Source organism: Gymnodraco acuticeps, unplaced genomic scaffold (assembly GCF_902827175.1).
Source record: "Gymnodraco acuticeps unplaced genomic scaffold, fGymAcu1.1, whole genome shotgun sequence".
Taxonomy (NCBI): domain Eukaryota; kingdom Metazoa; phylum Chordata; class Actinopteri; order Perciformes; family Bathydraconidae; genus Gymnodraco; species Gymnodraco acuticeps.
Window position 1 is genome coordinate 490,830 of NW_022990304.1, and position 15,402 is coordinate 506,231.

Here is a 15,402-nt window from a genome sequence, read left to right on the forward strand (position 1 = left end):
AATGCACTTATTGTAAGTCGCTTTGGATAAAAGCGTCAGCTAAATGCAATGTAATGTAATGTAATCTCAAAGCCCCTCCAACGTCATCATAATGCAACCAGTTTGGGGACCCGACCCCCCATGTTGGAAATCACTGCTTATCACTGGAGCGGCACGTTGCCCCTTAAATGTTCCCTTATTGTTGTTCCTTATCAAATATTTAAGTGCTTTATATATAGCCATTTTCATATCATGTAAATCTAAATTATCTGAAGCTTTATAGGTGGAGGGTGGGTGTTACAAAACGATTATGTATTCTACATTTGACATGACGTTACCTGATGAAACGTATATTAAAGAGACTGTTTTTAAATGGAATGAATGTGTTTTGTGGACTATTATTTACTATCATTAAAATTACTATCATTAAAATATATATTTTTAATTAATTCAAAATTCTTACTTCAACTCTTTATTTTATACAAATATTTTATTATTTTTTGTTTTTACCTTTCACTTTTTTAAAATCTTAAATGGAACAATTGTCCGTTAACGAATACAACTGGATAAATATTAATGTTTGTTTATGAAGAGATTATATTTCAGGGCAGAGTGTTAATGAAAATATCAGTTAACCAAACATTAGAGGATTATCATTAACTAAATATGCAGAAATAAGTAACAAGAATTCATACTCTTATTTTACATTCAAGTTTTCAACGGTAACTATGTTTGTAGGTACATTTCAGAGAGGTTGTGTAGAACTGTGCATGGCCTGGAACATGTGTGTAACTGTTTGGCTCCCTCTAGTGTCCCAATGGCTGCATGACATCTGAATCTGAGTGTTTGATTAGGTGCTCCATCAGCTGATGGTGAACACACTTGGCTGATCAGCAGCTACTTAAACTCAGGTGTGTGAGTCTCACGTTTAATCCCTTTGTGTGTGGCTCCGACATATCAAGTCCTCAACCAGGTAAAGTGACTCAACATTTCCTTCATAACAGACAACATAGCAAATGCTTTGGAAAGATTTGGAAGCATCATTTTTTGGAGTGTTGGCAGGAGCTTTCTGATTCAAAATCTGGGTACTTAGGCTGTCATTCTTTTTGATGAATTCAGTATTTTCTTCTCCCTGACACATTGGGGTTTCTATACTGTAAACAGTTCTTTGGTTGTGTTCAGATTTCGCCATGCCCTTTTACTTTAATGTTTCCAACTGTTTGACGATTCATTTTGGGGTTTTTCGTTCAATATTATCTAGTGCAGGGGTTTTCAAAGTGTGGGCAGGTGAGCCTCACCTCAGAGAACATAAGAACAGCCGCGCCCCCCCTCCCAATTATTATTGCTATTATTATTATTAGTGTTGCTATAATGCAGGGGGTATTATTATCCAGTTTAATGCCCTTACCTACTGGCCTAGTTAAATCAAAGTGGTTACTTTTTTTGGCTGGGCAGTGTAGTTTCTACACACCGTCTTATTTGACTTTCTCAGGACTTCAAACAGTTTTTTGGGGGAAGGCCCCCCACAAAGAAAAAAATATATTTACACACGTAAGGTCATCATCTTAACAGTTGTTTATGCTCATCGAGTCATCCGTGAGCAGAACATCAAGTTGGCATGCCTACAGCTGAATGTGGCGATTACCGTCTTGTTCAGCAAAACGGCTCACAAACGTATTAAGATCTAAAGCTTTAGTGCGTTTTGATTCAATGCTGAGTACAGCCAAACTTGAAAGTCTCTTCTCTGTCATTGTAAACCGCAAATACCTCATTCCTTCCGTCTACTTGGGGTCCAAATGCGCCGTCCCGTTCAAATGAAAACGCCGCCAATCATATTTCCTCGCTCGCGCCAGGGAGGGGTTACAAGGCTCGCGTCTTGTGCTGCATTCACTTGCACTCGGACATTAGGGATTTTCTCTCATAAATGTCCGATGAGCCATAACTTTTATTTCAAAACAAAGCTGAAGTTTTCTGCCAGACACTGTCTCCTCTTTCACTTTTGGTAACTTCACTAAAAATCGATCCATGTTGCCGCTCGCATTAAGTTAGGTGAAGTTAACTTGCTAGATTTCACTGTTTCTCGCTATTTTTTTCTCACGCTGCGCCTCCCTTGAAGCTCTCTGGTGCCCCCGAGGGGAGGCGAGCCTCTCACTTTGAAAACCGCTGATCTAGTGTGTTCCATTTGTATTCATTGGCTTTATTTACTTTTGTTCCACATTTGAGATCAGAGCTTCAAGCTTTTCAAATATATGTTTTGGTGTTGCAAGTCACTTTTGGTACAGAGTGTGAGGAGAGGTCTAAAGGGTTCAGAACCACACATCAACACGACTTATTTCACCCTAACATGCTTGGTGTATGAACATTAAAACTCTGGTGGCAAACAATTGAATATAATATTTAAGAATCTAAATGTCTAATATTCATGTGTAGATGCAGGGCTCTAGCCACTGCAACAAAGACAGACCAAAGTGAGAAACATAACTGAAATGCCCTCATTAGCAATGCTTGAGAGGTAGCTAGGTGTGAATGTCTTATCTGCAGTGGTTATTTGTTCCCCCTTTCTTGAGCAGTGCATATTTTAAAACATTCTTAACATTGTAAAAATGCACTGAATTTGGTCCAAATACTCTAGTACATTTTATCCCAAAAACAAAATACTCCCAAAAAGTGTCATCCTGTTTGTGTAATGTTTGCTCAGATCTACAGTTCTTTAGAATTATTGCTGTGGATCCACACCTGACGGATCCTCCTCCTCTGCAGGTCCAATATGGCGACGAAAGCTGTGAACAAACCTCCGTCAGCTCATCCAAGCAGAGTGCATGGAAACACTCGGGCTAACAGTGATGTACCGTCCTCTGATCAGCATGATCCAGGACTATACACCCCCTGCCAAGACCCCCGAGCACCACCCCCCCCCCACCCCCAACACCACCCCCAACACCACCTCCCTGGCCGGCCTGTCTTCTACGTCCATGCTCCACCCCCACCCCCTTTCCACCCCTCCCAGTGGCCCATGCCCTTCTCCTATAACCCCTTTGCTGGCTTCCCAGGAATGGGTGAGTCTTGAGTTTTTACATTTTGCTGGAAACATTTAAAAATTCATTTTGTTCTATATTTTAGGTGAAAGCCAAAGACTGGGTTCAGTTAGTTTGATGCAAGTGATGGACACAATAACATGAACACTACAACATTTATTATCCAACACCAGAGATGGAAGCAGTACTCAGATCTTGTACTTGAGTAAAAGTACCAGAGTGTAGGAATACTCTGTTACAGTAAATGTACTCTCATCAAAATATAGTTGAAGTCGCGACAGTAAAAGTAGTCGTTGTGCAGATTGGTCCATTTCAGAATAATATATATATGATATGTTTTATAATGATTGATCATGAAAGTGTTCTCAAAGCTGGTAAAGGTGCAGCTAGTTTGAATGACTTTGTATACTGCAGGGTAGCTGGTGGATTTACTCCAGGTGGAACTAAAGTCTGATCTAAGACTTGATTATATTTCACATCATTCATCCACATCTGTGAAGTAACTAAAGGTATTGAGTAACTGTTTAAATAAAAGTTGAGTAAAAATACAAAGTAGCAGAAATGTAAATGCTCAATTAAAGTACGAGTATCTCAAAATTGTGCTTGATGACATGTTCTTGGTTACTGGACATCACTGTCAAACACAATGGTCTTATACTGTATGTATGAAACTTTGCTTTAACTTTTCTATGACAGAAATGTAAACGCGGATATTGAAATTTGAAGGTGCTGCTCACTGAACTTGAATGTCCATCTCCGATTAACCGTTTCTACTTTTCAGGCTATGGTATGGGGATGCCCCCGTTCCCTCCTCCCAATCCCTATATGGAGGTTCCAGCATACATCATGCCCCGCCCTGACATGCAACCGGTCGACTACAGACGTTTCATCCACCCCCAGACCCAGGCTCCTAGCGTAGCGTATCAGAACCCATACCAGCCCTGTAGAGTCCACCCACATCATACCGACCCAGTTAGAGAAACCGTGAACTCTGCGGTCCAAACAGAACCCCAACAGAGAGGAAGAGGTTTTCAGTGAGGAAAAGCCCACTCATCAGTGCAGATTCGGGTAGTGGAACCGCAATAAACTCTCCTTCGTCCTCGAGCTCAAGCTCCCAAAAACAAAACTCTGCTGAAGTTGAGAAGGACGCGTTACACAACAGTAATGAAAAAGACCTCCCGGTTAAAGAGACCAGTAACAAACATGGCTTTAACGTCCTCCGACCTACAGGAACGACAGCCATCCAGTCATGTATCCGAGCAACCCTGGACACTGAGAAGAGCCAAAAAGAGAGTGTGGGTCAGGAGAATGTTGCCCCATGCAGGAACGCTCATTGTAACGTGTGGTCTGTTGACTCTCAAGATGGTATGGTTCCTGTGTGTAGCTCCTCACAACAAGATTGTCTTCCAGACGCAGATGAACTCCTACAATCCTCATCCCATAAGCTCCCTGACAATGAGCAAGAATATAGCATCGAGACAAATCCGCTTGAAGACATTACACAAATCATTCCCTCTATAAATAATAGCTCCTACCTGAAGAGAACCTGGAACGAGTCCATTTGGTCCGTGGAGTCTCTGGCCCCCTTCATCCCCACCAAGGAGTGGTTACAGCGTGACGACCTGTTGGCAGCCGATGTGATCGTGGAGCAAGCCGAGAACGACAACCCCATTGTCAAATCTTCCCCCACTAAAGAGGACAAAAATAGGTCTTCTGAACCTGAGGCTAATCGAAGCCCAAACCAGGACATTTTAAATAAGCAGCTGCAGGAGAAAAGAACCAGCCCTCCTCAGCAGGAAGAGAGTCTGAACTTGAACTCTATTGGGAAGACGTGCGCAAGAAAGCTGAATCTACAAAATGGAGCGGGCATCGAGGTGGAAGATGGAGCACTTGGGAACGAAGAAGTTAGTCTGCTTGGAAAAGAGCAGCTGGGCGTCCCGATGGCTGATCAGAAGACGGCAGAAGTGTCTCCATCGAAGGTGGACTTTGGAGTCCAGTGTAATGAGTTCCAGGAGCACAAGTGTGCCTGTGAAGAAAGAAGGTGCAGCATGGGACCAAACGGGAATCAGCCTTTTACATATTCTGGTGATCTTCTTTTTGATTTGACCATAATTAAATGATCCTGAAAATGACCATGGTGCTGTAACTAGCTTGCTTGTCTTGTAGAAAATAAGAATGGGAACTATAGACAAGGAGAAGGACCAATCATGAGGGGACAAACCCAGAAGAACCAGAGGAAACAAGGCTACAGGAAGCCCAGGGGTCAAGGTAAGGTGTCTAAAAATTGATTTAGCCAATACAGCATCTTCAGGTTGGAAAACACTGAACTGGACTCAAATGACTCGTCTAAAATGTTGACACTTTCTGTGTGATTCTGGACCCTGCCCATTTTAGGAAATGTCAGCCATTATTTTTTTAACCATAGAATGTTCTGTTGATTGAACAGCATCGGAAAAGAAACGCATGAAAGAGTTTAATCATCCATCCCAACGTAAAGTAATGCAGGGCTTTGGACGCGTTCTTGAACCTCTAAACCCCACGGACCAGCCGAAGGGGCCGAAACCACAACATCTGCAAGCAACAGTGTCCGAGGGCTTCTTAAGATTTAATAAACAATGAATGTTTCATATCCATGTAACGGGAAGAAACTCAGCTAACTGATCTTTTTTTTTTCTTTTTTGCAAAAAACCCCACAAAACTAACGCTGAGCCTCTGAATTAGCCACCAGCGAAAAAATGCTAACGGCGTGTGCACAGAAAACACGGTATAACACTTACTTATCGTAACTGCACATCCAAGCAGCAAAAACGGCAATATTGTCTCACCTTCGTTGTTGTCTGGTCAAAAGTGGTCTTCAATGGCATTAAAACGATAAAAACGCTGCTGAAGTTAATCCATAGGTTAATCCAGTGGTTCTCAAAGTGGGGGGCGCAGAGGCATGACAGGGGGGGCGAGAGACCAGGAGAAAAAATGGTTATTAAAAAAAAAAAAAAAATTAAAAAGATTTTTTTTTTAAATCATATTTTGAAAAAGTATTGATTCGAAAATAATATGATACACTACAGTACTATTACGTCTGTGTTTCATTAAAGCTCGGCTCTGTGTGTGTGTGTGGAACGAGCCATTTTGTGTGTTTGCGCGAGAGAGAGAGCGTACCGGAGATCGTTGATGTTAGCTTCTGGTGCTAGCGAGCTACGCTAACGGATATAAGGAGTTTTTTCAACAACAAAGTGGAGGAGAGTCCACTCCTGTCAGACTGAGAGACTCAGTGAGCTAAAGGACTCTCAGTGTTATCTCAGTGGGTCTCAAACGTTTTGGTCACCATTAATATAAATAAATTATGAAATACTATATGACATTACAAAATGTATAACGTTTAAAAGGGGAGTGATTTGTAAAATATCCATAAAGAAATAGTAAATCTGTTTACAGTTCTGTGTTGAGAGATGTATCCATACTGTAGATCTCTTCATTTTGCTCTCAAAGTGCACCAGATTGATGCTTTTAACTTCAATATTTAAAAATAAATCTTCCCGGGGGAGCTTGCCCCCGGACCCCCCTATGTGCGGTCCACACACCACCTATAAAAATAGCACTTTACCCCTGCTTACACCTATATGCCATGAGCTGATATCGAGCCTTCATTGCAACAGTTGCGGGTACACTGTGTATTTGCGTGGGGAGTGTTGCAGTAGAACATTCCACTGTAGTGCCCGGTACATTAATGGGAAACCCTAAATGTTTGAGCACCCTGTATGAAACGTCAAGCTACCCCACAGTACCCCCAAAATAAATCTTTCGCGCCGCCACTGAGCCTGACTATTTGTGTTGGGGGGGACCCGACTTTTTTTTTTCTCCAAAGGGGGGGCCTGACAGAAAAAGTTTGAGAACCACTGGGTTAATCCAATGTGTCTGTGTCACTTTGAAATTATTTTTGATAATCCATCAGCAATAAACCTATATTTCAGAGCGTGAGAGAGGTTTCGGTTTATGGCAAACAGCATGCGCGAAGCCCCCACTTTTTATTTGGTAACGTTGGTGTGTATGTGGGAATTCCCCTTCGATTATATTGGCCCCAACGGTTTAAAAGAGATGTCAATCACCAAAATCGACCAATGGGTTCCATAGAAACGGCAAAAACGCCCATGTCCACCCAAATCACCCCAGAGGTTGAGTTTTTTTTGCTAAACATCTCTAAAAAGGTCAAATGTCACTTGTTTTGCAGCAATCTTGATACAGGGTACTTATTATATGTAGTACTTTGGATTCCTAAAGGTTTTAGTACTAACTCATCATCCAAGGGTAGTTTTCACTTATAAGTAAAAAAAATGTTGGACGGACACTATAATTTACAGTTTTGTACTGTGTTCAATCTGAATTTTCTTTAAAATAAAAAAACATCTATATTGATTCTGACTTTTCTACATCCAACTCACAGGTTTATCATTACTTTGAGAAAAAAGATTATTAATTTTCCCCTTTTTAGAAGTGTAATTATGATCATTCGTTCTGGAAATGTCATTTTCGAGCCTGAGACCTGCAATACAGGCTTGGGGTCTAATTTTGTATTGATAAAAGTCAAAGAGTTTTTCTGAAACTAACCCAGAAAATCTGCAAAACAGAATTTTCAGCTTTAACTTTTAAATTCAGGACTGTTGGCTTGACAACATTAATTGACCCAGTATTACATTATTTTGTTTACCAAACAAATCAACATGTTAATGGTAGTCCCAACAACTGTTCAGATTTGAGCAGAACATGGTGTGATGTAGGACACAAAGCTGATTGGACACATTTTCAGGCCCTTTTTTAAAATGTCTCTTTTTTTTTACAGGCGGCAGCCAGCATGAGGCCTACAGTGGATACTATGGCAAACCTGGGAAACACCAAGGTGAGAAATGTAAAAATAATATTATCAAATTGCAGGCAGTACCTCTATCTCTAATATATTTATTCTAAAATATATTGTTGTCCAAATATATATATATTTTTTTTTACCAGTAATCTGATTACCTCTTTTAAACTTTAAATTGGGGATTACACTTGCCTTTGTCTCCTGCCAAATTGTTAATATATTAAAACTCTACCATTTGAATCAATTTTGGAGTCGGCATTATGGCCACATCCTAATTCTTTCCACCAGAGGGCGCAAATAAAGCTTTCGTTGGCAGTCAAGGGCAACTTAACCCCTCCACCTGTACCATGTGTTGAAGGAAAAAATGAATTAGAGGTGTTGCTGTATGTATTCTTTCAATTGAGAACAAAATAAATCTTATCACTTGGCATTATGACTTGTGTGCAAAATCTATTTCCTGACCTTGGACCAACTGACTTGCATGATGTATTGGTGACAAATCGGACTTCCTTTGGCCTAATAACATGCGTTTCTTCTTCCAGGTGGAAATGGACGTAATCCACCGTACTGAGCACTGCATTCTCTTCAACAACTCTTGTTTTTAAACAAATGTAATATTAAAATGTATTTATAATTACAAATGTAATGTCATATTTTTCAATAAATGTTTTTCATATTTTAATGTTCACTGTCTCTCCCATTTGTTTTTTCCAAACTCAGTTTAAGGTATCTAAACTTTTGGGATTCCCTGGGAACATGTCGGTTAGGAATCATGCTCACACCTCAGGGCGCTAGCTACACATTCAGAGTGGAATAAAACCAGGCAGGTTTGGACAAACGAGACCCCTGGGGGCCCAGACTGTAAGGAGTGTGGCTGCCGCTCCAATGGGGCTTTTATTGTTTATACACTTGTGTTTGTCTGTTTTTTATTCTCCCGTTTAAGTGGAAGGTTATCTTTATTTATGTAGCCCAGGGGTGCCCAACCTTTTTTGAACCGAGAGCTACTTTTAAAGTTGCCAGTCTACCGAGATCTACCAGTCCAAATAGAGAGGCGAAGCCATTACTGAAAGCCTACTACCAGGTATAAATACACACTTCTACTTGTATAAAACTGACCTTTGCACGATTAATACTTCATAAAATACTGCAGATCCTTTATCTTACCTCTTTCTAATCTACACAAGTATTTAACTGAAGTTACACAGCAGTGTTGTTGATACAGAGTTGGAGTTTATTCACACGTCACTACAGTGGGTAATGTTTTCAAGAAACATTGAACAGTGCTGCCACATGACTCAGGGAAAAAGAAAATACTCTGAACCCTTTCTTTGCCATTAAAATGAGGCTTACTAATAAGACAACTCGGATCTGAAGCTACTCAGGAATCTGCTGCCAAAGTGCAATAAAAAAGACAACATGAATAGAATCAAACCCTTTTTTGTAGCATTTTAGTAGATTATAAAAAGAAATGCCTTTAAAATAGGATGCAAGCAACACTAGTTTCTTAACCTGAATTGATAATAGACTATAATCAATTTAAGTTTGCATTCTTATACCATTTTGTACAATAATTAAAATGAATAAGTTCAAACAAACTAAAACTTAAATCTGATTAATAACGGTATCTAACTTGAGTTTTTATTATATCAAAAACCTGTAGAAATGCTTCTGTTTTTACTGTCCCCAAAAGCGCGTCGGCAGCCTCCAGGAATGCTTCTTTCACAACTTCGCCGTCTTTGAAAGACTTCATGTGTTTCGCAAGAACGTGACAGACCCGATAAGATGCTCTGGTAGCAGCCTTGCTCTTGTTGTTGGGCCTGGTGAAAATGGACTGCTGTGCATTTAGCTGTCCTTTCAGGCCCCTCCCCTTTTGGAGCGTAGGGCAGAATTAGGAGGGAATTCCATCTCGTAGCATTTGTGCACTGTTTTGAAATGCCGCTCCTAAATTACCCTTCTTCGATAAAGCCACGCTCGCATTGCAGATGAGACAGATGTACTTTGAATTGGAATAGATACAAAAATAATCATCCTCCCACTCGGAGTGAAAATTATATATTTTGGGCTTTTTTGCTTCTGCCATAATTGCTGCATAATTGTGTGCAGACTGTCACTCCTGTTGACACCTATGGTTGACACGGACAATGTCAGCGAAATAGTGCCCACTGCCCACCAGCCACGCCCCGACACATGGGGTCACGCCGGCCAATCACAAAGCTTTGGTGCGTTCATGTGCATTATTCTGGCACGGGAAGATTATGTTATAGGACATTAACGATAAAACAGAATATTGTTCTATTTTTAGACACATCTCGTGATCGACTTGGAATCTTCCCGCGATCGACCGGTCGATCGCGATTGACTGGTTGGGCACCCCTGATGTAGCCTATAGTGCTTAGTGTACTCTGGTCAATTGTAGTTACTCTACCCAGAATGCATATGTCAATAAAGGAGGACTGGCCCTATCTTTCAAAAGATAAATCTGTCTATTTATACGTTATATGTGATATTCTCACGGTTCCCAATGAATCCTCATGCTAATGTTAGTGCAATTTATGGCTCACCAACTTTAAATGTTAAAACGGAGAGATCAATAAAATACAAACACAGATATGGTTGAGATGAATCATTATTCAGTTGCGCAACAACAATAATAATATTGGAGTACCTCACCTTCTGCCACAGCAGCCAATTGTGGAAATGCCCCCCAGACTAGAAAGATCTCTTGTGGTTTATACACGTAAAACACACACGAACATACACTTGAAACATACGTGGCAGAGATAGATATGTTAATATTCATGACGTCTTTAGGAGTCTTGCAGGATATGAATTATCCAACGAACAAACTATATATATGTTTGGACATGACCACATAATGTTCCTTACATTAACTAACAAACTATTATAATCTAATCAGCGCCTTTGTACTTCCTCTGACATTGGGTAAATGTACTTAACGTGGGTACATCTGCTGATAATTGCGGAAGAGGCAATGGAGCCTCTCTGACCTGTGTTACCTTAATAAATAAGCGAGAAACGCGCTGTAATAAGGAATCTGCCATGACACTAGCATGTGTTTGATCTCTTTGCAACTGTAGCTTGATATTGTATGCAACATTAATGTTTGTTTTAACATGGGCCTCCCTACACTTTATTGTAGGCCTATTTTAATATACATCTCAATGTGACATGTATACAGATGTAGTGGGGATCACTGATATGACCTTCATTTTGCCATTAGGTGGAATCTCACCAACACAATTTACACAAGTGCTGTACTGAAAATAAAATGAGAGAATAGAATAGAAAGCCTTTATTGTCATTATACAAAAATATACAATGAGTACTGTATTTTAGAATGTTCTACTACTTTATACTTTTACTCCACTACATTTTGTAGGCAAATGTTTTACTCACATTTATTTCAAATTTTGTAACTATTTGATTTGCATAGTTGGATTATAATACAAAATATAAATTAGCTAATACATTATCATAAGTTAAGATAGTTAAAGGTGGGGTAGGTAAGTTTCAGAAACCGGCTCGAGTGCACTACAATTTGAAAGTACACAGCCGAAAAGAATCCGCCCCTTCCTTCAGACTTCCTTACAGAGCACCTCCTCCAACACACATGAACGCGCACATGACGTCAGCAGACTGGTGAAAGTGGCCGCCTGTTGCTGGCGAGTCATTGAAGTACTGCTGCAATGCACGCCCAATGACGGCACGCCCAATGAGGGCACGAGATACATTTGTGCGTGCACGAGATGGAAGGCTGACAGACAGGGCGGCAATCCAATCCGTTTAGCCGACCCGGCTAAACGGATTTTAGACTTTTTACAGTATTACGGCTTCCACAGATGACATTTTTTTATGGATTTTTTGTCAAAGCACTTAAGATATTCATTGCTATCGGATGTTAAGAGCATTCCATGGAATATAACAAGTGTATCTCGAGCCGGTTTCTCAAACTTACCTACCCCACCTTTAAGATAAGCCAGTGTGTATAACATCATTACCATTAACCCCACTTTTACCATTTAAGTGCAACATTAAATTATGAACACATTAATACATGAATAATAAACTATATGGTTCTTATTTGTGCCAAACTGCATGATGAGTACTTTGCTTTTGGTACTTAAAGTATAAGTTGGTGCTAATACTTTTGTTCTTCTACTTAAGTTCAACTTTGAATGCTATACTTATTCCACCTCTGCATTTTTTCAGTTCAGTGAATGCAACAGAGGCAAGACACCAGACCAATCACCAGAGAGTTGCATGGAAATAAACGTGTCTTATTGGCTGACAGGTGGCTCATACAACAACCCCAGAGCCCCCACTTGCGCCAGGTAAACAAGGTATGTAAATGTCAGTAAACTTCCAAGTAAAAGGAATTATTATTATTTATTTTTTCATGTAAGCAAAGCATAAATTACAGCTACGTTGACGTTACTTTGAATCGCACGGGTAAGCTAAACCGTTAGCAAGTAGCTATAGCTAACCAGGGATATTAAATTAACACTTTGTCATACAATATAAATGTTATCTTTTTAGCGTTACCTGGTGATTTAAAAAAATCCTCTGGAAAATGTTGACTTACTGTCAGTGTTCGACATGAAGCTAGAAGCTACCTTAAAATATCCATAAAGAAAATCTATTTGAATAAATAGTGTACAGTTTCAAACCTCCTCACTTTAACGCTGTAAGAACACCAAAAGTAGAAAGGCTTATAGAAAGTGTGGATGCAATGTGAATGGCACAGTAAAACAATGGTGCACTCATTTCCTTCAAAATGAAAACCGGAGAGAAATGCTGATCCAATAATCACGTCACAGATCATAAATCTTCTCCCAACTGGGCGATCTCCTCCAGCAGGAAGTCGATGTCCTCCCGTTGTGTGGCCGGGTTGGAGAACACACACCTGAAGAAGTTGACTTTGTCACCCAACGGCTGATAGCCAATCAGAAGAGAGCCCTTCTCCATCATCCTGCCTTTGATCAGAGGAGCCACCTGCAGAGACGTATGAAGCATTTTGAAATCATAAAAGGAAGCAGTGGGGCCTGATCCTTACTGAGGGAGGGGCCGCTGGGCTCCTGTACTGACCTGATGGAGCCTCATGTCTCTGTCAGGGCCAGGCTGCAGGCCCCTCAGGCTGGGGGGGAGGTACCAGAAACACACGTTACTGTGCTCCGGCTGTCAGAGAGGAGAGCAGATATCCAGTGAGAGTTGAGAGGGGATTTACAGGGATAAATCTTCTTCAAAATTTGAATTAGAATATTCTAAATGTCTCAGGAGAATTGGGGTTTTGTTAGGATGCAATACATGAAAGATACATTAAAAAATATGGATTTCAAAATAAGTTTGTGTATGTACAGTACGAAATCAAATTAAATGAATAAAATATATCACATAACAATTTGAAGTGAAATGTCTAATACAAAATCAAATACAAATACTTTTAAAAACATAAGAAGTCAAAGTTCAAACGTGCACATTGTAATACAATATATAACATGTATGTAACAATATATAAAGTGGTGAATTAGTATTCATAATTGGATAATTAAAGCTGAAGTGAAGAGTTTACAAGGGATGCTGCTTATAGTGAAGTAAATCCTAGTGACTGCAATCAGAGTTAAAGGGCCATTTTATGCTCATTTTCAGGTTCATCTGTGTATTTTGTGTCTCTACTGTGACATGTTTCAATGGTTTATGGTTCAAAAAGCTCTCTTCTCCTATTGCCTGTTAGCCTTGGCAGACCAAGATGCACCGAAACCTACAGAATATTACAGGAAAGGGAAAACCGCAAAAAGCAAAATAGGGCCTCTTTAAATGGTTTGATGGCTACAGGCAGCAACAACTTGTTTTTGCTGTCAGTAGTGCATCTTGGGGATATTAGTATTAGCACTGAAGGTACTCCCTATTTCAAAGGACCAACCAAAAACACAATAATGCCTGGCAATATTCTTTGGATGGTAAGTGCAGGAGATTTAAATGCAACAGAAAATGTATCTGTCTACGATAGTTGTCTGAATCTAAAGCCTGGCAAAACAATTAGTGTATGTAACCTAGAATTGAAATCCTGGCTTAAAATCAGATGTCTTGATGTATTTTAAAACTGACACATTTGGCAACCGAAATTGTGAATGTTTCCTGTACAAAAACTCATTAGATGAATATATTTCATTACCACATAAAAAAACAGCCTTACTTTGTGTTTGAAGACCAGTTCAAAGTCAGTCCTCCTCTGCAGCTGCTCGTACAGATATTCTGCATTCTCTAAGCATTTGTTGACCTGAGATCCAAATCCCTGGGAGCCCTGAGCGAGTGAGAGACACAGACAGCGACATAGAAAGTTAAACAGCAGTAGTCATCTTATCAAAGTGTTTTAAAAAGATTTAAAATTAACAAGCACGCAAAATAATGAATGAAAGTGTTATGTCACCCAGGGGACACAGACACACCAAACTGCATTTCTCTATATCAGTCAATGCTCACAGTAAAACTTCACAGTACAGAATCATCCAATGAAAATGTATAGCTCGTTGTCTCTCTGGTACTGAATGGAGTTGTCTCTCGTTTTATTCTATATGAAATATGTCAGTGAATCCCCACTGGTGAATGTCTGAAGCTTCTACAGTGGGTGTAGAATCACTATAAACAGTGATGCTAACAAGTGACTAAAAGACACTGGTAAAAGTCATCACGCCACATATTAGCCACCTTTAGCTTAGCGTTGGTGACGTCTGTTTATATCCTTACTTAAAGGTCCCATGTCATGCTTTTCTGGTTATCACCCGTCCCCTTGTGTTATGAAGGTTTTTCTGCATGTAAACGGTCTGCAGAGTCACAAACCCTCAATGTACACCCTGTAGCGAGTAAAACTCTAACACAGAGAAGACCTGTCTGTGCTGCCCCAGAACGCCTCGTTGGACATTTCTCTTATTCCAATGTTTACTTCTTGGGTATAGTGACGTATTTCGGGTATAGTGACGTTACGTCCGCGGAGCCGTAACATTTGGACCAATCCGCGGACTTCGTCACACACACACACTCGGCGGGACGTTGCGAGGCTCGCTGCTGCGAGGAGCGGGACACCGTGAGCTGGCTCACTGGTGACACCGCGGAACTCAGCCTGGGCACACACACAAACTCCCAGCCAGGCTGCGGGTGTGTGTGTGTGTTCGGGCTGGGTTTCGCTGTGTCTCGCTGTCTCGCAGACGGCCACTGGGCTCACAGGGAGGGGGGGGGGGGGGGGGCAGGAGCTCCAACAAGCGTTTAGGACAGAGAGTGAATATACTATACAGAGATGCTGTATGAGAAACCAATATGATTTTGGAACGTTGAACAATGTAAATGTATTTAGTAGACCTCAACAATGGATTTATGATCAGTAGAAATGGCCATGACATGGAACCTTTAACTATCCCTAATTTTGTCAATTGCATTTATGCTTCAAATATCACAAAGTGGTGTTAACATGGGGCAGCAGTGGTGGGAAGAAACTAAGTACACTTACTCAAGCACTAT

General features: G+C 40.4%; 2 protein-coding genes across 2 annotated transcripts in view; one reads left to right on the forward strand and one right to left on the reverse strand.

The window, feature by feature from the left end:
- Nucleotides 1-4,118: 4,118 nt before the first annotated feature.
- LOC117550310 lies at nt 4,119-8,540 on the forward strand. The gene is made up of 4 exons (XM_034222685.1): nt 4,119-5,099; nt 5,181-5,282; nt 7,849-7,905; nt 8,412-8,540. Exons 1-4 carry the CDS (start codon nt 4,382-4,384, stop codon nt 8,438-8,440), a joined length of 906 nt encoding a protein of 301 aa, XP_034078576.1. The 5' UTR covers nt 4,119-4,381; the 3' UTR covers nt 8,441-8,540.
- A 3,971-nt stretch (nt 8,541-12,511) lies between these two features.
- The window catches only part of zgc:163121 (uncharacterized protein LOC100038790 homolog), a 31,230-nt gene continuing 28,339 nt past the window's right edge, over nt 12,512-15,402 (reverse strand). Inside the window, exons 14-16 of the mRNA XM_034222702.1 lie at nt 14,084-14,191; nt 12,976-13,065; nt 12,512-12,882 (exon numbers count right to left, since the gene is read on the reverse strand). Of these exons, the coding sequence (XP_034078593.1) occupies nt 12,709-12,882; nt 12,976-13,065; nt 14,084-14,191 (372 nt within the window). The 3' untranslated portion in view covers nt 12,512-12,708. The remainder of the gene's footprint in view (nt 12,883-12,975; nt 13,066-14,083; nt 14,192-15,402) is intronic.